The sequence below is a fragment of the Lepus europaeus genome, chromosome 13, assembly GCF_033115175.1.
Source record: "Lepus europaeus isolate LE1 chromosome 13, mLepTim1.pri, whole genome shotgun sequence".
Taxonomy (NCBI): Eukaryota; Metazoa; Chordata; class Mammalia; order Lagomorpha; family Leporidae; genus Lepus; species Lepus europaeus.
The window spans coordinates 85,669,944-85,693,274 of NC_084839.1; the positions used below are offsets into that span (position 1 = coordinate 85,669,944).

At 56.8% G+C, this 23,331-nt stretch overlaps 1 protein-coding gene across 1 annotated transcript; it reads left to right on the plus strand.

Moving 5' to 3' along the window:
- Positions 1-350: 350 nt before the first annotated feature.
- Positions 351-22,828, plus strand: MALL (mal, T cell differentiation protein like). Its single transcript, XM_062208748.1, has 4 exons — positions 351-468; positions 16,044-16,211; positions 18,883-19,005; positions 21,491-22,828. The coding sequence occupies exons 1-4, from the start codon at positions 361-363 to the stop codon at positions 21,551-21,553; spliced, it is 462 nt and encodes a 153-aa protein (XP_062064732.1). The 5' UTR covers positions 351-360; the 3' UTR covers positions 21,554-22,828.
- The last annotated feature ends 503 nt before the right edge of the window (positions 22,829-23,331 follow it).

Genomic DNA, 23,331 nt, shown 5'->3' on the forward strand with positions numbered 1-23,331 from the left:
ACACCGAAGACCCGGCTTTGCTGTGACCAGCTCTAAGGTGCTCAGAAGCCTCACCTGGAAAAGGAGCGAGACAGCCACGCGTGGGGCTGTCACTAGCACCAGCGCTGCCTGTGGCTTCCCCGTGGCTAAGAACGCGGGCACCCGGCTGGGGCAGGGGAGCGGCTGTGGCCAGCGTCCCTCCCCGGAGAAATTCTCTGCGGGATTCTCAAGTCCAGAGGGGAGGCCAGGGACCGGCGCGGCGGGGAGGCGCTGTCCCCTCCCACGCGACGCCGCCGGGTGGGTGTGTCGGGCCGGAGGTGATATTTGAAGGCCGCGGCGCAGGCGAGCGGCCGGAGCGGGCGGCTGCCGCGGGTGCGAGCCATGGCCTCCCGGGACCCGCCGCCAGTCACCAGCTACGGCCCGGCCGAAGTGCCCTCGGGGGTCGCGCTGCTTCTCACCATCCCCTTCGCCTTCTTCCTGCCGGAGCTGGTGAGTGCGGAGGGAGAGCGGGAGGCGCCGGGCGCGGGCCGCGGACCGCGCTCCCCCTACCCTACCTGCCGGGGCTCGGAGCCCAGCGCCGCCCGGCGATCCGCCGCCGGCTCCCACCCTGCGCCCGGGCGCGCCGGCTTCCTCCGGGCCAGGCAGGGTGCGGGGCAGACGGGCGCCGCGGGGGCCCCCCGGGAAGGTGGCGCGCACGGACCTGGGTGAGGGGGCGCTTTTCCTCCAACTCATTGTGGCTCCGGGAAGTTCAAAATGGGGGGGCGGGGGGCGCTGTGTGTCCCTCGGGAGGTGGTCAGCTCCGTGCGCCGGCCTTGCACTGCGCGCGAGGTAGCGGAGGACAGTAGGGCCACGGACCGACGGGGCGAGCCGCCCTGGCCACCCGGGGCGCCCTGCGGCTGGCCGTCACCTGTCTGGGGAGAGCTTCCTTCTGTTTGTCCAACTCCTTCTGAGCTGTCGGGCTTGTGGGCAGGGCTGCCCCTTGGCAGGGAGCGAGAAGATTGAAAGTGGATCCACCGTCTCACTCTGGTCCCCCGCCTGGAGGGCAGGGCCTGATGGAACGACCTTTGGGCGAACTGGTTCCAGGGTGGCCACGGGTGTCACTGATGTCACCGAGAAAGGGAAGCCGGGCGGGACAGGCTCAGCAAGCACGTAGGTGGCTGGGGCCGAAACCACATCCAAGAGACAGGTTTCTGCCAGTACTGCCGCCTCCCGCCCGGCCCCTGGCATCCGAGTGCTGCTCTTGGGAGCTCTGTGTGCCGGCACCGGGGTGTGTCCCGCACCTCCCCGCCCTTTACTGTGGCTGTGCGCCTTAGTCAGCCATGCAAAGTCCCGGGCCCTGCCTGTAGGCTCTGCTGTGTGCCAGAGAGAGAGGAGAGCTCACAGCTCCTCCAGGGGAGAGGCTCTGTCCCCCAGGTCAGAGAGGGGCCCAGGCCGGGAGGAGGCTGGGAGGGCTGGAGCCTTGGCATCAGGAGTGCAGCCAGCTGAGAATCCTGGTGAGAAGGGGCACCATGTGCCTCCTGCCCCTCCCTCCTGCAGACCCACTCCTGGGGGACTAAGGTGTGTGCTTATGCTGGGCTCTGGGACTTTAAATATTTAGGGGACAGGGATATTGTCATTGGTTCGATTTTGTTCCCTTATTTTTACTTTAACATGATTTTAGGTTTATGATAAAGTTGCACTAAATGGTACAGAACGTTCTATGTGCTCTCCAGTCAGCTTTCCTTGGGACAACTCTTAAAGCCAGGACATCGTCATGGGCACTATCTATCAGTCACTCTACAAACCTAACCCAAATTCTGCTGATTGTCCCCGTGGAGGTGCTTTTCCTGGTCCAGGATCCAGGCCTCCACCTTCGTGCTGACATTTTTTGAAGTGCCCCGCCCATATCTATTGTGCGGTACCCCACCGTCTGGCCTGGCCTGGTGTTCCCTCATTGCAACTGTACTTGTTTCTAATTCATAAATAGAAAACACAGACAGAAATATAATCCGTCTAGGAGAGCACTTCATAAAGTCCGAGGCAATGTGTAGTGTGAAAACCCTGCGCATGGACTTCAAAACATTTTGCAGCAAAATCAACTGATCCATTCATTCCGTGTTCCACAAGCTTTCTGGAGCGCCCGGGCGGTAGCCGTACGCAGCACACACGTGTGGAGTAGGGTTATTCTGCAGGTGCTTTGTGTACGTGCTTTGCTTTGTGTGAGTGCAGGATCAGCCTAGTACTGGCCCTGGTTCTTTCTGGCCCCGATCACCTGGATGCTGGATGCATTGCCTGCGGTCCCCTGCAGCCCCTCATTAGAGCACCAGGCTTGGAGTCCTGAGGATTTCTTGATGTTGAGGCCTAAGGCGTCACAGACAGACATCTGTCTAAGCACATGGGTTCAGAGAGTGGGTTGTAAAACTGGGAGCTCAGGCCAGCAAAGGGGGCAGAGGAAGTCAAGTTCAGTCCCCAGGATTCCGATGTCCTTGGTGAGGAGAGCACAGGGCATCCGTTGGCCGTGTCCACAACTACCCTTCCCTCCACCCGCTCCCTCCAGCCACCGGGTGCCAAGCCCTGCTGTACCCTCAGCAGGACTGTCTGGCTTCCCACGTGACCCAGGGGCCAGGATAGCCAGTGAGCACGAGGGACCAAGATCTCTCCACCTTCACTAAGGCCACACGCCTCCTGTGCCACCCTGGCCAGTGATCAGTGGCCTCTAGTGCTCCTCGGTGACAGACCTGGGTGGCCCAGACTCTAAGGGGACCTGTGTCCTCTCCACCCCTCCCTCGACCCTGAGCCTGTTCCATGCATCCTCCCCAACCTGCTTCATTTTCAAGTCTTTGACAATGAATTCATGCTTTTTCACTTTTTAGCTTGTCCTGATTATAGATGCATAGGAAGCTGCTCTTCCCCCACTCCCCAGAGTGCTTCAGTCTTTTCTACCAGGGAGCAGAGAAACTGACACTGGGAAGACAGGGCTCTCTGTCCGGGCCATTTTCTCCCATGCATAGATGGGTGTGATTGCCAGCACCATCAGGGAGCAGGACTGTCCCATCGCCCCAGCGACCTCCCTTGTGCTACCTCTTGGCAGTCCCCTACCCTGTCCCGCCCTCCCTCACCTGCCACCCCCTCAACCGCGGTGTGAGTGTTTAAGTGGACACCTATCGTTTGGTTGTTCTTGGCTACTCAGAACAAAGCTGCTTGAACCCTTTCCTGTGGATGTCACTTTCACTGCTCCAGGGGTGATGCCCATGTGGGATGGCTGGGGGGGCAGGTGATACGTGTGTGCTAGGTGCCAGGATTTTGTTAAGAAACTGACAAACTGCTTTACGGAGTGCCTGGACAGGTGTTTTTACCTGTTTCATTCCCATCAGCAATGTTCGGGACTTTTGGGACTTTAGTGTCAAGATGAGTGTTTTAGTTGATTGTGGAAGTCAGATTTCTCATTTGCAAACACTTTTAAAAGTTATTTGTTTATTTTGTTTATTTGAGAGGCAGAGAGACAGACACAGACAGAGTTCCCACCAACTATTCACACCCCCAGGGCTTGAAACAGCCCCGATCTGGGCAGGCTACAGCCAGGAGCCAGGAACTCAATCCAGGCCTTCCTCGTGGCTGGCGGGAACCCAACTACTTGAGCCCTCCCGGGTGGCCTTTCTGAAAACAATTTGAATTTCCAGAATGTCCAAGTGTGAGGAACCCCTGGATCAATGAATTTATGATGAGAACAGACGTCTTGGCTCTCTGATTTGTGCAGCAGCCGGGTGTGGGTGGGTGCGCATTGGTGCCAGGGTGGGCAGGTGGCGCGGGGCCAGGGGGTGGGTGCGGCTCTCAGCCCCGCCCTGCACTCCAGAGCCCGCATCCACAGATGGCTGCTGGGGTCCGGTCCGAGCTGACTCCATCCACAGCTGGCTGCAGGCTGCGAGCTCGCCCGGCTTTGTGAGGAGGGGGGCCCCAGAAAGCCTTCTTTCCACCTCTCCATGAGGCGAGGTCCTAATTAAATTTCAAAGAAACAGCTGAGAAGATTCCTGGAGACGCAGCTAGTTGGAAGGAGAGAGGATCTGAGACTCAAGTTTTCCTTCCAACCTCACTTGCCCGCGCAGGCAATGCTCTGATGCCCGTAGACTGGGAAGTTCATCCTTACGTCTAACCCGAATCCCCAGTGTTGCCTGAAGTTCAGCCTGCCGCTGCTTCTGCCCGGTTTGTAGCAAGGAGCCTGGGGGAAGCTCACTGCAGCCCCGCACAGGGATCCCCCTTCGGGCCAAGACTGGCTGGCCGCAGAGTGTCCTGGGCGGCGGGCACAGCGCAAGGATGAGGACTCACTACAGACCCCGCCGTGGGCAGGCGCCCTCCCTTCCTGTGGCACGTCCCCAGGAGCTGAGTTTTCCAAGAGGAAAAAACCCTTCCCCTTGGTTTCCTCTGCTCCCAGTTACTCACCCTCCCGGGGAGGAGCAAACACCGCAAGGTTCCCTCCCTCAGTCCCCTGCGGTCACTGTGCTGGCTTCTGCCACCGTGGCCTCCATCCTCGTTGCCAGGTGGCCCTGCCCTGTCCTTAGCCTGGCTCCAGGGGCACGGTGCCCTCTCCTCCTGTTCTGCTGGACGCAGGAGCCATCACCCTCCATGTCCCACAGGACAGTGCCCAAGCATGTCCCCTGGCAGCCACGTGACGAGGCAGGAGCAACAAAGGGGAGTGGAAGGACTATTGGGCTGGAGGGTGGTTAGGGGGCTGCCCCTGCTGAAGCAAGGCCCCCTGGGGGAGAAGATGGGGAGTGGGGAGGGGGCCACGGGAGCTTCCCACAGTGCTGGGACCACCTTGGCTCGCCTGCACCAGGCCTGGCCCATCCTTTGGAGAAGCCCCAGTGGGTTCGGGTTCAGTAAAATGACATCGGTGGCACGGGATCTGAAGCTGGGCTCTGCTTCTTAAAGGCCGTGGGACCCTGGACAGGTAGGAAGACAGTCCAGGAAGGTGCAGGCTGGTCCTAAGGAGCAGGGCAGCTGGCCTGTGGGGGACACGTGGGAAGGAGCCTCAGGTGGAGACAGTGTGAAAGGAGAGAAGGCAAAACCCCAGCTGCCCAGTTCCGCCTGGGACCGGGAAGTTGACAGGTTGTAAATTCACTGTCTAACCAGAGGAGGGCGCTGCCCTGCCTAACGCTCCTGCATTGGTCCAATCCGTGTTGATTGAGCATCTGCTCTCTGCCGAGCAAATTCAGAGGAGCGACAGACCCAGCCCATGCCTCGTGGAGTTTGACATCTCCCAAGAGAGGTGGAGATAGCCAAGGAGACCCACCAGTGGTGCCGGGTCTGTCCAGGGGCAGTAGGGAGCAGAAGCCAGGATCGGTCTGGCACACAGAGAAGATGCGGTGTATGTTGGTGGTGGTGGTGGGGGGGTCTGCACAGTTGTTGCCAGGCTGAAAGAGCAGAAGGGAGGTGCTGAAGCAGCCCAGAGAGTAAGCCCACGGCGCAGTGGCCACCACCCCCTAAGGGAGGGTGCTCAGAGCTCTGGAAGAATTCCCGTCTCGCTGGTGTCCGAACTGTGAGGAGGGGTCCCCTGGGGAGGAGGGACTCAGGAGCCACCTGCTGCTGGGCAGAGTGACAGGTGGGAGAAGGCTGCAGGAGCCCCACTTCCTGGCTCCCCCAGCCCCTCTGCAGCCTTCCATTGCCAGAACACAGCGAGAATCCTGCGCCGCGGAGCCCGTGGTGGGAGCATGGGCTTGAGCGGACTCAGCAGTAAGGGGGGGGGCGGTTGCTTCCTGCTCGTGGGAGGCAGCAGGGCATGGTGCAAGCCTTTGGGTTCCTGCCACCCACAAGGGAGACTGGGGCTGACTTCCCAGACCTCAGCTGCAGCCCTGGTCCAGGCCCGGCCACTGGGACATTTGGGGAGGGAACCAATGAATGGCAGCTGTCTGTCTCTCTCATAAATAAAAATTCTAAGAGGAAGTGACTGGCACAGCCCACTTCCGGGAGGCGCTGCCTTCTGCCCGTGTGTGAGCTTCCAGGCCCGTGCTCTTCCTGACTGCCCAGCCGAGGCACCCAGTGGCCTTCCTCAGTCAGCCGCGTGTAGCTGAGGTTCGGCCACTGGGCGCTCTCCCATGATCGGGGGGGGGGGGGGGGGGGGGCTCTGACAGAAACACCGGGTGCTCTTGTGGAGGGGCTGGCTGTTTTGCCCACAGGGTCCACAGGGAGGCCAGCCCAGGAGTCCCATGGAGCGGAAATGCCCACCCCTGCTGCTTCTCCCCTTTCCCAGGGGACACTCCCCCCCCCCAGGACACTCCCCTGGGCAGGGCAGGTCCATGGGCGGCAGTGGAGGTCTCTAGAACACTGTCCGGGCTGGCCAGTGCAGGAAGCAGGTCAGAGTGGGGAGGACTCCCAAGGAACCTGGTCTTTGCCCTTCAACTCCCCGCCCCTCCCCTGCCTCACCCAGGACCTCCCAGCCAGTCCCTCCCCTATCACCACTGCTCAGGGCCGACCCATCCCCACGCGGGCAGCACCAGCCCCTGCTCCCTCCCTCCAGACCACACGCTGTAGTAGAGGACACCTGCTGGCCTCGGCGTGGGGCATCAGGGGTTCCCCGTCTACAAGGACCCGGGGTCATGGGGCTGCAGCGCCAGTGTTCAGTGGCCTACTGCAGAGACGCCCAGCCCAGCCCCTGGCCTCCGCTGCGTTCTCTGAGCCTTGGCACCATTGCCAGCCCCTATCCACAGCCCAAGCGATGCTGGGGCAGGTGTCGAGGGTGGCAGGTTTATTTGGACAGTGTCCTTTCTGACCTGTGCAGTCTTTTTTTTTTTTTTTTTTGACAGGCAGAGTGGACAGTGAGAGAGAGAGAGAGAGAAAGGTCTTCCTTTACTGTTGGTTCACCCTCCAATGGCGCTGCGGCCAGCGCACCACGCTGATCTGAAGCTAGGAGCCAGGTGCTTCTCCTGGTCTCCCATGGGGTGCAGGGCCCAAGCACTTGGGCCATCCTCCACTGTACTCCCTGGCCACAGCAGAGAGCTGGACTGGAAGAAGAGCAACTGGGACAGAATCCGGCGCCCCGACCGGGACTAGAACCTGGTGTGCTGGCGCCGCAGGTGGAGGATTAGCCTAGTGAGCCGCAACGCCGGCCTCGGTGCAGTCTTGTGTAGGCTTCGCAGTGGGTGATGAGAGATGGCCCAGGATGGTGAGGGCCATCTTGTACTGCTTTCCCAGGCCATAGCAGAGACCTGGATTGAAAAAGGAGCAGCCAGGACTTGAACCAGCACCCATATGGGATGCCAGCATTGCAGGCAGAGGATTAACCCACTACGCCACAGTGTGGGCCCCTCTCTGTGCTTTCTAACTTATCTAAGGGACACAAGGGAAAAGGAAAGCTTTTTTTCAAAAATTGCCCCCCAAAGGCCTGGTGTTTCTTTAAATTAAAAAAAAAGTAAGAGAGGGGCAGGACCAGCCCTTTAGACTTTGGACGGAGGATGGTCGTCATTGTTCTGTTTTATGTGGCCCTGTAAATCTGTGCTGTTCAGTCAATAAAGCGCAGGGTCAGGCAGGGTCGCAGTGCACGGGTGTGGCCCTGGGCAGGCAGCCACCGGGAGGCTGAGCCCCAGCATCCTGCCGCCCTGGGGTACACACCCTGAGAGAGCTCGCCAGGGAGGGGCCCCCAGGCCGCTTGCCCTGGGCACAATGCCGGCCAGGTCCCGAGGGCCCTCCTGGGGACCCTTAGATGACTGGTCCTGCCAGGGGCTCACAGACAGGCCCTCCGGCTTTCACTATTGTTCCTGGGGTGGCCGGAAAAGACACAGGCCCCCGCGGGGACCCCTGCCAAAGGGGCCTGCGCCGTGATTTCCTGCTAACCTTAAAGCCGCAGAGAGAGGAAATTCTCCCTCCATGAGTCAGGCTGGTGACCCAGTGTTTGGAAGTCCTAGGGTGAAGTAGGAGCGTGCCACTTCCATGGGCCGCTGGTTGTTCTGTTTGGGAGGAGGGGGATCCTCTTGGGAGCCTGCAGCCAGGCCCATCACATCCCACTGGGTCCCTTGTGGGAAGTCCCTCAGCCTCTCAGATGACACCAGCTGGCGTCGCAGGCTGAGACAGCTAGACACTGGGGTCACTACACTGCCTGCAGGGGAGCACCCGGCTGCCCTGGTCCAGGCTGGCCTGCCGCTGGGGCACCCGGGGCTGGAATGCGCCTGCGGCAGGCCCTGGCTCCCAAACAGTGCACTGAGCTCTGCAGATATGGGACACTCCAGGGCTCTGCCCCTTCCTCTGGGCAGCCAGCTGTCCCTCTCTACTGCCCTCCCCTTCTCACCTGCCTCTCTGGGCCTTGTGTTCCCCTCCCAGGCCCCGTGTGGCTCCAGGTTCCAAGTGGGGCTCCTGCTGCAGCAGCCGGGGCCGTGGCCTGCACTGGGGTATGCCCTCATCCATGGCAGAGGGGCTGGCCGGGAGAGGCTAGTGAGCACCAAAGGCCCGTGGCTACAGAACGGCAGGCTCGCGGGACAAGGCTTCTGTGCGCTGTGGACCACCAGACAGGGGATGCTTTCATGGCAACTTGTATCCCGGGTGTGTGTGTGTGTGTGTGTCGGGGGGAGGCTGTGTGAGGTCCGGAAGTGTGATTTCCATGGACACAGCTACAGTTTCTAGTTTAGGTGACTTAACTGCTTAATACTGACCCCCTCAACAGGGTCACAACCCACGAACGGACCTCAGCCCTCAGTGTGGCAGCCCCAGAGCCTGGAGGACTGGCAGAGAGTGGGGGGAGGGGGTTAGGGCGAGGGGGTCAGATCTATAGGGCCATGGCCGGAGCTAGTGGGACATTCTAGGAAGGCTTGGGGGCTGTGGATGACCAGGCAGGCTTGAGCCCCAGGTGGTCCTCAGTGGTAGGTGACAAGGCCTGTCCCTGGCTCAGACCAGCTTCAACAGGAGGGCCAAGGACCGTCTCAGGTCCTGCAAAGTGCAGAGTTGATGCCAGCAGCCCCGTGGGTCATGGGGGACACCGGCTCTGTCTGCCTCTCTCCTCCTGTTTCATAGCTGCAGGTTCCACCCGCACACAGCAATGGCCGCAGAAAGAAAAGGGGACGCCACGCCCTGAGTGTCCCCTTTTTAGGCCCAAGGAGTCCCCCAGCTGGCTCCCCCTGACACCGCATCAACCAAGTCCAGGCTGCACATGGTGTCCCCAGCCCGGGATTGGGTGGGGAGCAGGGGTGTATCCCGGAGAACCGACTTCAGACAAGGGAACCGTGCCTGCAACACGGTGCTCACTGCAGCGCTGTCGGTACGGGGGAGGTAACAAGCCCTCCAGAGACCTGCGCTGGAGCCTGAGTCCGTGAAGTTTTTTTTGTTTGTTTGTTTGTTTTTTTTTTTTTTTTTTCTTGACAGGCAGAGTTAGACCGTGAGAGAGAGAGAGAGAGAGGGAGAGAGAGAGAGAGACAGAGAGAAAGGTCTTCCTTCCGTTGGTTCACCCTCCAAATGGCCGCTACGGCCAGTGTGCACCCATCTGAAGCCAGGAGCCAGGTGCTTCCTCCTGGTCTCCCATGCAGGTGCAGGGCCCAAGCCCAGGGCCATCCTCCACTGCCTTCCCGGGCCACCACAGAGAGCTGGACTGGAAGAGGGGCAACCAGGACAGAACCGGCGCCCCGACCGGGACTAGAACCTGGGATGCCAGTGCCGCAGGCGGAGGATTAGCCAAGTGAGCCGTGGCACCGGCCCAAGAGTCCATGAAGTTTTATCAACTGGACAGAAGGGGCTTCTGACATTGAGAGTAGACTCACGGACCCTCGTGACTCCGGCTGCTGGTTCCCCTTGCTAAAAGGCACCCGAAGTCCCAGGATGACCGCTTGATGTGGGTGGCGGCCGTGCAGGGAGCAGCCGCCTTGCATGCTTGGTGGAGGTCAGTCCCCTGTGAACGAGTGTCCTTGTCGAGGTCTGTTCCCTGCAGCACTCCGCAGGGGGACACTGTGGACTAGCGGTGAAGACATCCGCACCCTACATTCGAGCGCCTGGGGACAATGCCTGCCTCTGGCTCCTGCTCCAGCTCCTGCAAATGCAAATTCTGGGTGGCAGCCGTGGTGGCCCAAGACACTGGGTTTCTGCCGCCCACATGGGAGACCTGGGTTGAATTCCTGGCTCCTGGCTTTGGCCCCAGCCCAGTCTTGGCCATTGCAGGCATTTGGGGAGTGAACCAGTGGATGCGAGAGTCTCTCTGTCTCCCTCTTCACCTCTCGAATAAGTAAATAAGAATAAAAAAAAAAAAATAGGGGCTGGCACTGTGGCACAGTGGGTTAATGCCCTGGCCTGAAGCGCCGGCATCCCATATGGGCACCGGTTGGAGACCTGGCTGTTCCACTTCCGGTCAAGCTCTCTGCTGTGGCCTGGGAAAGCAATAGAAGATGGCCCAAGTCCTTGGGCCCCTGCGCCCATATGGGAGACCCAGAGGAGGCTCCTGCCTCCTGGCTTTGGATTGGCACAGCTCCAGCCATTGTGGCCAGTTGGGGAGTGAACCCTCCGATGGAAGACCTCTCTCTCTCTGCCTCTCTTCTCTCTGCCTTTCAAATAAATAAATAAATATTTAAAAAAAGAATCAAGCAAATAAAAATGCCTTCCAAGATTAGTATTGAAATGCTATCTAGCGCCCCCAAGTGCAAAAAGACTGTGCCGTGCCTTACAGAGAAAAATGTGTCAGACCTCAGCAGGCAGGAGCTGACAGCGCCATCGGCCATCTGTTCATGTTAACAAATCAGCAACAGCTACTGATAAGGTGTCTTCAAATAGAAACACGGGGTCACGGATTGACTGGTTGGTGGGACGTTGTGACCCTGGGCTCACAGGAACCTGCTTCCGTGTCTCCTGGAAGCTGGGGTTCAGTGTTTGCCCACGTGAAGTATCTGCAGCAACTCCACAGAACGTAGTCACTGCACCTGGCCAGAACCGACTGCGTTGTTAAGCCAGTCCAACAGGCAATTAGGAAACGGAGCATACAGGATGCAGGTTCTCCGTGGTTTACAACATCGTGTGGATGCACAGGGACTGGGCCTGGGAAGGAATAGGATACACTAAAACTTTGGCGTTCACGTTATTTTTTATAATCAACTTTAAATCTTAGGGTCAGAAATTAGTAACAGCTTTAATTCCTGCCACGTGGTTTTAGTTTGAGCCATTAAATCTTCCCAGAGCTGAGGCATTTTGAGCAGACAGCACCAAACTCCTGAGGGCTGGCTACTCCAACTACAGTGCGTTCTTGTCTGAGCACATGGGTATGGTCTTGTTTTCCCCTTTTTTATATTTATTTTATTTTATTTAACAAGTAGAGTCAGAGAAAGAGACAGTTCTCCCGTTTGCTGGTTCACTCCACGATGCCCACGAGGGCCTGGGCTAGGCCAGGCTGCACAATGATGGGAATGTGGTCAAGGCCACGCCCCTGTGCACCCCAACACGGTTAAGGTGGGAAATTGTGTGTTTCACCGTGACTAGTAAAAGACCAAGAGACCCTGCGTCCTCTGTGGATGCAGGAGAGCAGGGTGTTATGGGGTGCTCTCACTGTGGCCCATGCCCGCTGTGTCTCCCGGGGCCCCAGGTGGGACCAGCAGCCCCCAACACCCTCTGCACTTGGACTCCACGGGCCTCACCCTCCCGGATCAGGACCTTCTCCTCCCCACCTGAAGTCACTGAGGCTTCCCAGGACTCTGCAGCCACCTGGCACGAGGGCAGGGTGGGCGGGGCAGCCCTGTCATAAACAGTGAGGCAAGTGGTAAGGAGAGGAATGTGAGACCTGCCCCCCCAAGACACACCGCCCAGGTATGCAGAAAAACCTGCTGCCGGGGACACACCCCTGCCGGTTCTCAGTCCTTGCCTGCCCCACCCCAGACAGCTCCCAGCCTCTGCCAGAAGCCTGGCCTTGCACACCAGAAGTCGCACATCTTTGTGGCTGTGCAATGAAAAACAGAATCTGAAGGCTGTGTGTCTTTCAGCTGAACTAGACAGAAGTAAGGAGAGCCATTTGGTCCAGAAGTCCTCTATCAGCATCATTTTTTTTTTTTTAAGATTTACTTTATTTATTTGAGACAGAGTTACAGAGAGGTAGAGACAGAGAGAGAGAGAGGTCTTCCATCCGCTGGTTCACTCCCCAAATAGCTGCAACAGCTGGAGCTGGGCTGATCCGAAGCCAGGAGCCAGGAGCTTCTTCTGGGTCTCTCACACAGATGCAGGGGCCCAAGGACTTGGGCCATCTTCTGCTGCTATCCCAGGCCATAGCAGAGAGCTGGATCAGAAGAGGAGCAGCTGAGACTAGAACCGGTGCCCATATGGGATGCTGGCACTTCAGGCCAGGGCTTTAACCTGCTGCACCACAGTGCTGGCCCCTCAGCATCATTTATAAATGACCTGACCCCACAGACATGGGCACCTAATCAAAATTTACCAGGCAGAGGAGGAAATGAACAAACAGGAATGGAAGTTAGGAAAAGCCACAAACTGCAGAGTCATGCTACCAAGTCCAAGTTCATGGAAATGTCAGGAGTAACCAAAAGTCATTCACCAGTCAACACAGTGTATCACTACTGCATGAACTGTAGAACACCAAAGACAGATGGAAGACTCCGGAAGCAGCCCAATACCAAAGACGGATTCCTAGAAAGCAACAGCAGTTCATCCGACAGCTGACTCTCAGTGGCAGCGATGGAAGGCAGAACACAATGGAACAATACGAATCAATAAAATTGCACAGAAGAGGAAATATAAGTGCCCAAAATATGTTGTATCTTACTAGCAATCCTTAAAACTAAAATCTAATGAGATACATAGAAAACCCCAAGAAATCCACCAAACTACAACAAGAACCCTCTCTGACCTATTGCATAAGTTTATTAAGTTGCAGGATACAATAAAAAATGTGTGGCAACACATAAGAAATTATTATATTGCTGTCTACTAGCAATGAGCAATTGGGAAGTACAAATTGTATAAAGCAATACTACTTACAATAATTTTCCTTGAAGGAAATGTTCAGGCATAAATATCACAAAATGTGAACAGACACCAAATGCTAAAGACTATACAACCTTGATAACCGCAGGCAAAGAACCCCGTGGTAACTGGGGAGACAAACCATGCTCATGAACTGGAAGACTGAACACAGCAAAGATGTGAATTCTCCCCAAACTGATCTACAGACTTAATGTAACAAAAGTCCCAATGGATAGCTGCCGACCAGCTGGCTCTAAAATGCATGTGGACAGGCAACAGAACTAGGGAGTGGGACAGGCCATCTGTTGGGAGGGGCAGCGGTGCAGCCACCTGCCCCAGCCACTCTTGATTACTGCAGTTTTATGGAAAAGTTCAAAGCCCTTGTGTGTTTCCTCCAAACCATAGGTTCAGGACTCATCCCCTTCCTGTTACCCCAAGTCTGCAGTGAGCTCATAGTCAATAGTCCTCTCTTCTTTCTCAAATTTATTTAATTTTTAAAATATTTATTTACTTATTTGAAAGGCATGCAGCCGGCACCATGGCACAGTAGATTAATCCTCAGCCTGCTGTGCTGGCATCCCATAATGGCGCAGGTTCTAGTCCCTGCTGCTCCTCTTCCAATCCAGGTCTCTGCTCTAGCCCGGGAGTACAGTGGAGGATGGCCCAAGTCCTTGGGCCCCGGCACCCATATGGGAGACCGGGAGGAAGCACGTGGCTTCTGGCTTCATATCAGCACAGCTCTGGCTGTTGCAGCCATTTGGGAGGTAAACCAATGGACAGAAGACATTTCTATCTGTCTCTCCCTCTCACTGTCTATAACTCTACCTCTCAAATAAATAAATAAAATCTTTTAAAAAAATAAAAAATGAAAAAATAAAAATAAAGTTACAGAGAGGCAGAGACTGAGAGAGAGACAGAGAGACTGAGAGGCAGAGAGAGAGAGAGATATCTTCTATCCACTGGTTCACTCCCCAGATGGCTGCAATGGCCCGAGCCGGGCCAATTCAAAGCCAGGATCCAGGAGCTTCTTCCAGGTCTCCCACGTGGGTGCAGGGGCCCAAGCTCTTGGCCCATCTTCCACTACTTTCCCAGGCCACAGCAGAGAACTGGATGGGAAGTGGAGCAGCCAGGACTTGAATCAGCGCCCACATGTGATGCCGGCACTGCAGATGGTGGCTTTATCCGCTATACCACAGTGCCAGCCCCCAGACTTATTTTATTGATTTATAAAAGATATCCCCGTGTGCACACCATGAAGTATCAGAAATAGAACCCTACCCTTATCTTCAGAGCCCTCTGTATGTACATGCCAGACCCTATAACTCTCTCTTCCCTTGAGGGGTCTTTCTCAGCAGCACAGAGGCCCGGGGGCTCTAGAGGACTTTGGGAATGGCAATGGGTTCATATTTCAAGCCTATTGAATTTGAGGGGCTTTAAGGGACAGGGGCAGGGCTGGAGCGAAGCGAGGAAGGTGTCCAGGATGCAAAATTCAATGAGGTGCTCACTCCCGGGTTAGCCCCTACAGAGGGATGTCCCAGAAAAGAACCACAATGGGCAGGTGGACGTGGGGGGCTGCAGGCCACAGAGAGAAGTGGGCTAGAGCTGTGGTCCTGGGATCACCACCAACGTGATGCTTAGAAGTGCAGATTTTCTAGTCCCGGTTGGGGCACCGGATTCTGTCCCAGTTGCCCCTCTTCCAGGCCAGCTCTCTGCTGTGGCCTGGGAGTGCAGTGGAGGATGGCCCAAGTGCTTGGGCCCCTGCACCCCATGGGAGACCAGGAGAAGCTCCTGGCTCCTGCCATCGGATCAGCGCGGTGCGCCGGCCACAGCACGCCAGCCGCGGCGGCCATTGGAGGGTGAACCAATGGCAAAGAAAGACCTTTCTCTCTGTCTCTCTCTGTCTCTCTCTCTCACTGTCCACTCTGCCTGTCAAAAAAATAAATAAATAAAATAAGTGCAGATTTAAGGGGAGGGAGGAGAAGCTGCGAGGGGGAGGTCCCAGGAAGGAGAGGAGCTCATACATTTGGAAACAAACCCACCACCAAACCACTTGGTATGCATGTTGGCCCCCTCCCTCCAAGCACCCTGCCCACAGTTAGGTCCTCCCCTGGGCTCACCGACGGAGGGACCAGCTCACCTTGGCAGCAAAGCAAAGGCAGAGCCCAGAGAAAAGGACAGGGAAAAGGCACAAGTTCAGTTTCCCCACCAAGGGGCTAACAAATACCTGTGCAGAGCTGAGAGCTGAAGGAACTGGACCCGTGGCACCCAGCTGGTCACTGACCCCAGGACATCCGCTACTGGGCCTGGGAGCTGCCAATCAGGTCTCTCGGGCCCAGGCAGGCACTGGCAGTGGAGAGAGCAGAGAGAGCACGCCACTCAGATGGTACCAGCTGGGGAGCGAGGGGGACATGGTCTGTTAGGGACTCCAGGTCTATGATGCGAAGACCATCAGAGCTCATTCCAGCCTACTCTGGACTGAAAAATGGGTACACTGCCCAGAACCACAGATTTCTCAAAAAATGTCCAAAATCTGGATTTTTTTTCCATGTGAAATATCCTGTTTTAAACAGTGACAACTTATTCAGATTTTTTTTTTAAAGATTTTATTTATTTACTTGAGAGGTAGAGTTAGAGACAAAGAGGAGAGACAGAGAGAGAAGTCTTTCATCCGCTGGCTCACTCCCCAAATGGAGAGCCGGTTCGATCCAAAGCCAGGAGCCAGGAGCTTCTTCCGGGTATCCCACGTGGGTGCAGGGGCCCAAGGACTTGGGCCATCTTCAACTGCTATTCCAGGCCATAGCAGAGAGCTGGACTGGAAGAGGAGCAGCCAGGGCAGAAACCGGTGCCCATATGGGATGCCGGCACCACAGGTCGATGCCGAGCCCACTATGCCACAGTGCCGGCTGTCAGATTGCTTTTCAGGCTGTTATACCAACCCTGCTTGGCCAAGAAGATGTCCACAGGCCGTGTGGCTGAGAGTCCCTCTGGTCACAGCCCCCTACTGGACTGGGGTTCAGAGGGGCCAGCCTTCCTTCCCCGTTTCCCTCTCAGTTCCCCCAACCTCAGCTGAGCTTTTAGCCAGAGACGGAGGAGAAAAGAGGCCTCTGCCAAAGGAAGCCATCCCCAGAACGGACTCCTTCTTACCCGCCTTTCTCTTACAGATATTCGGGTTCTGGGTCTGGATCCTGGTGGCCGCCACCCAGGTAGCAAACCCCTTGCTGCAGGGATGGGTGATGTACGTCTCGCTCACCTCGTTTCTCATCTCCCTCATGTTCCTGTTGTCCTACATCTTTGGATTTTACAAAAAATTTCAGTCCTGGAGAGTCTTGGTAAGAACTGGAGGGGCGGCTCCTCCCAGAGTGATGTCTTGTGTGGGGTGAGGACGGGTGGCCCCACGGGGCAGGCTGGCAGAAGCAGAGACCGGGGCTCGGAAGCCCTTCCTGGATGGGACCCCATGGACCAAGACTTTGGTTGTGCCAAGACTGTTGAGCCAAAATGAAAACGTTCTATTGCAAGAGAAAAGTCTTTGCGCTCCTCTCTGCAGCGTTCTCTTAGGAACCCCACTCTTCCTCTAATCAAGAACATTTGGATGTGTTTCCCCTAAATTCTATTCGTGGTAAAATAAGTCATTGACAGAAACAGTGGTAAGGAAAAAATCACTCACATCTTTTTTTTTTTTTTAATTTGAAAGAGTTAGAGAGGGAGAGAGAAGAGAGAGAGAGAGATCTTCCGTTCACTGGTTAACTCCCCAGATGGCCACAATGGCCAGGCCTGGTTTAGGCTGAAGCTGAGAATGAGGAGCTTCATCCGGGCCTCCATGGGTGGCAGGGGCCCAAACACTGGGGCCATTAGCAGGGAACTGGATTGGAAGTGGAGCAGCCGGTACACAAACCGGCGCCCATATGGGATGCCGGCTTCACAGTCGGCGGCTTTACCTGCTATGCCACAAGTGCAGCCCCTCTCAAATCTTAAAGCCTTATCACATCACTGTACTGGGTTCATTCATTGATACGCCACATGAATTTTATACTAAACATATATGTATTTGAATGACAATGAACAATTTTTGATAGATTCATTTAATATTACATCATTAATTTTTCATGCTGTCTTATCTTGATAACCATTTAGAAGTTTTCTGTGTTGAACAATTTTTTTGAAAGATTTATTTATTTATTTGAAAGGCAGAGTTACATAAAGAGAGAAGGAGAGGCAGAGAGAGAGAGAGGTCCTCCATCTGCTGGTTCACTCCTCAGATGGCCACAACAGCTGGAGCTGAGCTGATCCGAAGCCAGGAGCCAGGAGCTTCTTCCAGGTCTCCCACATGGGTGCAGGGGCCCAAGGACTTGGGCCATCTTCTGCTGCTTTCCCAGGCCACAGCAGAGAGCTGGATCAGAAGTGGAGCAGCCGGGACTCAAACCGGTGCCCATATGGGATGCCAGCACTGCAGGTGGCGGCTTTATCCACTACGCCACAGCGCCGGCCCTGAACAATTTTAAACATACAAAAAGTGCGGGAGGGGATCGTTTGGTCTAGAGGTTGAGGTGCCCCCAGCCCATACCGGAGGACCTGGGTTTGAGTCCCAGCTGCAGCTCCTAATTCCAGCTCCCAGTCACTACAGACCCTAGAGGCAGTGGTGATGGCTCAAGTGTTTGGGCTGCTGCACCCAAGTGGGAGACCTGCACTGAATCCTGACTGCTCGCTTGGACCGTTGCAGGCATTTGGGGAAGGAAGCAGCAGATGTGTGTACAGTCCCACGTAACCAGAACCCAGACGGCGACATTCTCCACACTGGAGCACATTCGTCTGTTTTCCTGAAGGCTGCTGAAGCAAGCCTCAGCCATCACATCATCCCCTTCCACACACCTCCGCACGCCTCCAGAAATCGGCCGTCAGTCCCTCCAAGGCCCCGGCCACCCTCGAATGTCCTCAGTCATTTCCGGAATGTCCCCTTGCAGCTGGCTTGTTGGAAGGAGGCTCCTCATAGGGCCGTGGGTTGCCCTTGGTCGCTGAGTTTCCTGGGTCCTTTTGGTCCAGATTGGCTGCATCCAGCCAATGGCGTGTGAGCGGTCCCATGGGTGGGAGCGCCTTTGAGGTCTGGCTGTGTGCTCCTTCCTGGTGTGGAGGACTTGGCGTGCAGTCACTGCCTTTCTATAAGCTGGAAGTTGGCACTAAAGGCTTCTCAGGACATGGGTTCAGCCTTTCTGGCGATAACGATCCCTAAGAAGCAGTGGTCCCTCCCTCGGGGGGTGTACGCTTTGCATCCATCAGCGCTTTTTCTAGTGCTTTATTCCGTCCACTAGCGAGTCTCCCTGAGTTGATTACTTCATTAGAGGCTGCAAAAGCCGGATTTGCCAAGCACGACATTCCTTCCAGGGTCATTGGCCATTTTTAGTGGCTCATGCCATCCTTGTTGAGTTGAGCAGCACAGCTAAGAGGTTAACACAGAGGTTCAAAAAGACAGCCTGACTGTACCGCGAGCCGGCCAAGTCTCAGTTTCCCCAACTGTAAACTGTAAATAATAAGCCAGCAGCCCCATGAAGGGAGCTGAGAAGATCCCAAGAGACAACACGTGTGCACGGTCAGGACACAGCCAGGCACGTCGTAGGTTCCCGGGACGCTGAGGGTCACCAGGCTAGGCTTGGGTGCAAACTAGGGCTCAGCTGTTTATCCCTTGGCTTCGTTTCCCCCGAATGAGTCTAGTCTGATAAACAGTACCCTCGTCATACTTGATGGGTTAAATGAGATACAAGAGGAATAGTTTAGCATAGAGCTAGGCACACACTGAGCCCTCAGAAATTGTCAGCTGCCATGGACGTTACTGTTACTTGTGAACCCTATCATTTGCTGCATAGACATGGAAACAGCAAGGAAAAACACGCCGGGCTCTGGCAGGTGGCCTCGCCCCCTCTTGTTCGCTCTTCCCGGCTGGGGGGGGAGGGGGGAGAAGTGCCCAGCGTGGTGACGCTGGCCGTGGCCTCTGCTCTGTCCTGTTTCCAGGACAGCCTGTACCACGGGACCACCGGCATCCTGTACATGAGCGCCGCCGTCCTCCAAGTGCACGCCACGATCATCTCGGAGGCCGAGAACCTGCAAAACTACTACATCAACACGGCGGCCTCGGTGAGTGGCAGGCCCGGGGGCGGGGCATTGGCTGCCCGAGGTCTAATCGGCTTCCTGTAGATGGCTGTCCCTGAGCCGCAAGCTGAAGGAGTGTGGAGGATGGGGAAGGGTGTGTGTGTGTGTGTAGGCGTGTAAATGCTTGTGCCCAAGGCCCCTGCCATCCCTCAACTCCTGTTCTTCATGCCTCAGCCTTGCCCCTTCCTACGCCCACTGTGCTGTCTTCAGAATGGCTTTTTTTTTTTTTTTTTTTTTTCCCAAAACACAAAGTAAAATCTGCCTCTCTCCTTCAGTGGCTCCCACTGGCTGTACAGCAAACAGCCTAAGCCCCCCCTGCATGGCTAAACTGTCGCCTGGTCCTTTTTTTTTTTTTGATTCATTTATTTACTTGAGAGGCAGAGTTACAGACAGAGAGAGGGAGGGACAGAAAGAGAGAGCTCTTGCATCTTCTAGTTCACTCCCCAAATGGATGCAACAGCCAGGAGCCATATGATGCCACAGTGCCGGCCCCTGCCCTCCCTTTTCAATCAGAGACTGGTATGTTGGCTGACAGAACCCAAGGCCGATTGTAGGAAGACCGGCACCCATGGCCTCCGGCCCTGTGGGGACTCTAAGTCTTCTCCCCAACCCTCCCTATCCCTACACCCTATACACCCACACATCTTTCTCCCCCTGTGGAATGGCGCCCCCACATGGCCAGAGCGCAGGACAGCAGAGGTCCCCTTTGGGAGGTCTTAGTGCTCCTTTGAAAACACCAAGGGCTGGGTCTGCGCCCTCCCCAGGACCAGGTCCAGTCTCCTCCGAGTCCTGGGGCCCCCCTGCAGGGCTCACATAGCTGTGGCGGGAGGAACAGCTGCATCGCGAGGTGCTGCCCCTGGAGTAAGGACAGGGTGCCAGGGGTGGGTGTTGTGGTGCAGCAGGTTAAGCCACCACTTGGGACGCCTGCATCCCATAGGGGAGCGCCAGTTTGGGTTCCAGCTGCTCCACTTCTGATCCAGCTTCTGGGAAAGCAGCAAACGATGGCCCAAGTGCTGGGGCCCTTGCCACCCATATTGGAGACCCAGACGGAGATCCTGGCTCCTGGTTTCAGCCTGGCCTAGCCTGGGCTGTTGCAGCCATTTGGGGAGTGAACTAGCAGATGAAAGATCTCTCTCTCTCTCTCTCTCTGCCTTTCAAATAAATAAATAAATCTTAAAAGATAAGAATTGAGTCCCAGAGAAGCCCTGTGAACCTCTAGGGTGGTCACAAGATATCCCAGCTTCCTTCCAGCCTACGTACTCCCTCCTATCCCCCTCCTCCCTTTATACCAGGTTTACTTTCATCAGCTCAAAACTCCAGAAGTGGCTCCCCAGGCCCTTCACAGCCTGGCCCTGCCCCCCTGAGCTCATGCATACACCCAACACACACAAACACACACACACACACACACACACACGAGCTCTCAGCTGGAGGCCTTGGCTGGGGTGTCTACTCCGGGATCTGTCTGGCAGCACCCCGCCCCCTTCTGGTCTCTTCTCCTGCCACTTGGGTGGGGGTCGTCCCTGACGCCCAGCCTCGGCTTCCCTTCCTCGCTTCGTTCTCCCCCGGGCCTCCCCCTGCACACACTTCTTTGTTTTCTGCTCCTTGCCACCGACATGCAAACTCCGTGCGGCAGGATTCTGTGAACGCTTTGCTCCCTGTGACAGCCACAGTCATTCCAGAAGTGCAGCAGGTGCCCGGAAGGTTGTAGTTGAATGAAGGAATGAGGCCAGAGGGAGTCGGAATGAGGCCAGAAGGAGTCGGGCAGAGCGAGGCTGGGCCTGGAAGGGGCGTTAGGGTGATGGCTTCCATCCTGAGCACACAGGACAACCGACCCTTGGTTTTGCCCATGGAAGTCACAGTCATGCTGTCCTCCATGAAAACATAATTATTTATGTATTCCTGATCATCGATAACAAACAAATCATTAATGTGTTATTCACAATCATGCTTTCCCTTGTGACAGACTAGAGGGGGGACAGAGTAGGCAGGAATGGCTGAGCCAAGGTCACGGGAATTCACCGTGGGGGGTGCTGGTGGCTGAGACCACGGAGACGTGGATACACCTAGAGATAGTCAGTGGTCACACGCATAGACTTGGGGTGGCTCTGGTCACGGCAGGTGGAGGGAGGGTGGGAGGAGTCAGAGGGGTCGCAGGTGTCTGGTTCAGAGATGCCCAGACCAGGGGTGGACAGGGAGAGGCACCTGGGCACAGGGACAGCAGGGAGGGAGGAGAGGCTGTTGTGTGGCCAGGTGCAGGGGGACGCACCTGCAGATGGGATGGAGACCGCGTGGGAGGGGGGAGCAGCACCTGGGGGAGTGTGTTGAAGGACAGAGAACTTCCAGCAGCACCTGGCCCCTGGCCAAGGCCACTGCTGCCCGGGCTGCGGGAGGACCCCTCGGGGGAGGGCAAGACCGGGCACAGACTGTCCCTGACCCAGTGACACAGGAGCCCTCCGTCTTCCCCCAGTTCTTTGCCTTCGTCACCACCCTGCTCTACATCCTGCACGCCTTCAGCATCTATTACCAATGAGGCGTCCGGGAGCCTCGGCCAGGGAGAGAGCCGTCTGGAAGCCAGGATCACGGGCCACTGGCACAGGTGTCACCATTTGCTGTCTGCGCGGTTAACAGAAGGGACCAGGGCTTCCTCCCAGACGGAGCGATGGGCCACCCTCGGCAGCTTGGTGTGGACATTCAAGGTCACTAGGAGGAACCTGCGAAAGCTGTTTGTTTCTTTTCCCTGGGAAAGTCATTGTGGCTTAGAATCACCGACCGTGAACCTCGCTCTTCTAGAAGCTGCCTTCCAGAGCCCTCACTGCAGGGTCCCAGATCCACTCGGCCTCAGCAGTGAACCCTGTAGTAGTCTAGGGGAAGATCCCGTCCCGTCGTCTTCTCTTAAACGCTAAAAGGCCCTGTGGAGGCCTTCGGATCTGCTGCACATGCGCAGACCTGTTTCCTGACCCTCGCTTCTGCCCCCCCACCACCCCCCGCGGGGAAGCCGATGGGGACAGGCACACCGTCCATTCCTCCTCTTCCCATCCCTTTCCCTCGCTCACGCTGGGATCCAAGGAGATCTGCACTAAGCCAACTTTGAGGGGAGCTTTGCGGGGGAAATGGGTGACTGACTCTACAAAACCATTGCACAGTCAGGCCTGGGGGCGGGGCTGGGGTCTGGACAGAAGTGGGACAGCCCACGTCTCCAGACGTCCGGCCTCTCTGAAAACCACGCGGCTGCCTCCGAGACCCCGCTCCTGGGCACTGGAAGCCCACCTTGTCCCTAAGAAAAGCCCCTCAGTGAAGAGCCGGGATGTCACGTCTGTGCACTGCCCCCGACATGGAGAGTAAAGGCCCCCGCGGCATCTCAGGGACCACTCTCCCTCGGGTGCGCGCACCCCCTCGCATGCCCTGTGTGTGAGAGGCCCAGAGCCGGCTGCAAGGACCTGGAGATGCACGTTGGGAGCAGTGCACACAGAAATGTCGACTCAAGACAGCTGTGTGCAATGGCGCAGCTCCAGCTGCGGAGGGGTCTCCTGACCTGGCGGTGGGGGGCGCAGCCGTGAGAACCGTCCGTTTGAAATGCAATAAATTATTACGTGAACGGGCCTCGTGTTCGCTGTTTTGCGGGTTTAAGGTTTGGTGTCAGGTTTTGGTTTTTTGCATTCCTGGGTGGGAGGAGAAGCTCTGCTTCACTGTGCTCTAATTGTCCTGTTATCTTCCAAGCCGCCATTCGCCTCTGGTTTTGTGACCTGGGGCGATCGCTGTTCGATATTTACCGAGTAACCACATGCAAATAAAAGGCATTTGTACACTAGCAAGCCTCGAGTCAGTCGCTCTGGTCTCGCTGGCAGCTGGACTGGCCACCCCTTCCTTGCTGCTGTCCACGGCGCCACCGAAAGCGCCCCTGGGAGCACCTGAAGCCTTGACCACCACCCAAGTGTGGGCGAGAGCTCGGGCAGTGGGAAGGGAGGCCAAGGCTGGGCACAGGGCTGGCTCTGGGCTTGTGGCGTCATTTCCACGTCAGCGAGGGCAGAAAGCGGAGGCGACGTGGCGGGTGCACCAGCCCGGCTTCGGGAGGCGAAGCGGCCTCCGTAGGAGACGCGCCGACCCCTTACCTGGCCCTCGGCCTCCCATCCACTCGCCTTTCTCTCTCTGCGCTGCAAGGCCTGCCCCCTCCCGGCCCCACCCACTGCAGACACTGAACTGGCTGCAGTGCAGGTGCCTTCCGGCAGGTGGCTCTCCTCGCCCTCTAGGGTCTGCCTCGGCTCCGCACTTGGAGAAAAGCCCCCTGAGGCTCCAAGGCGAGAGGGGGCG

Bases quoted from the DNA above. Each gene is read 5' to 3' on its own strand.
- MALL (XM_062208748.1), top strand. From the start codon at position 361: ATGGCCTCCCGGGACCCGCCGCCAGTCACCAGCTACGGCCCGGCCGAA. The intron at 469-16,043 runs GTGAGTGCGGAG...TTTCTCTTACAG, and splicing joins CCTTCTTCCTGCCGGAGCTG to ATATTCGGGTTCTGGGTCTG. The intron at 16,212-18,882 runs GTAAGAACTGGA...TCCTGTTTCCAG, and splicing joins TTCAGTCCTGGAGAGTCTTG to GACAGCCTGTACCACGGGAC.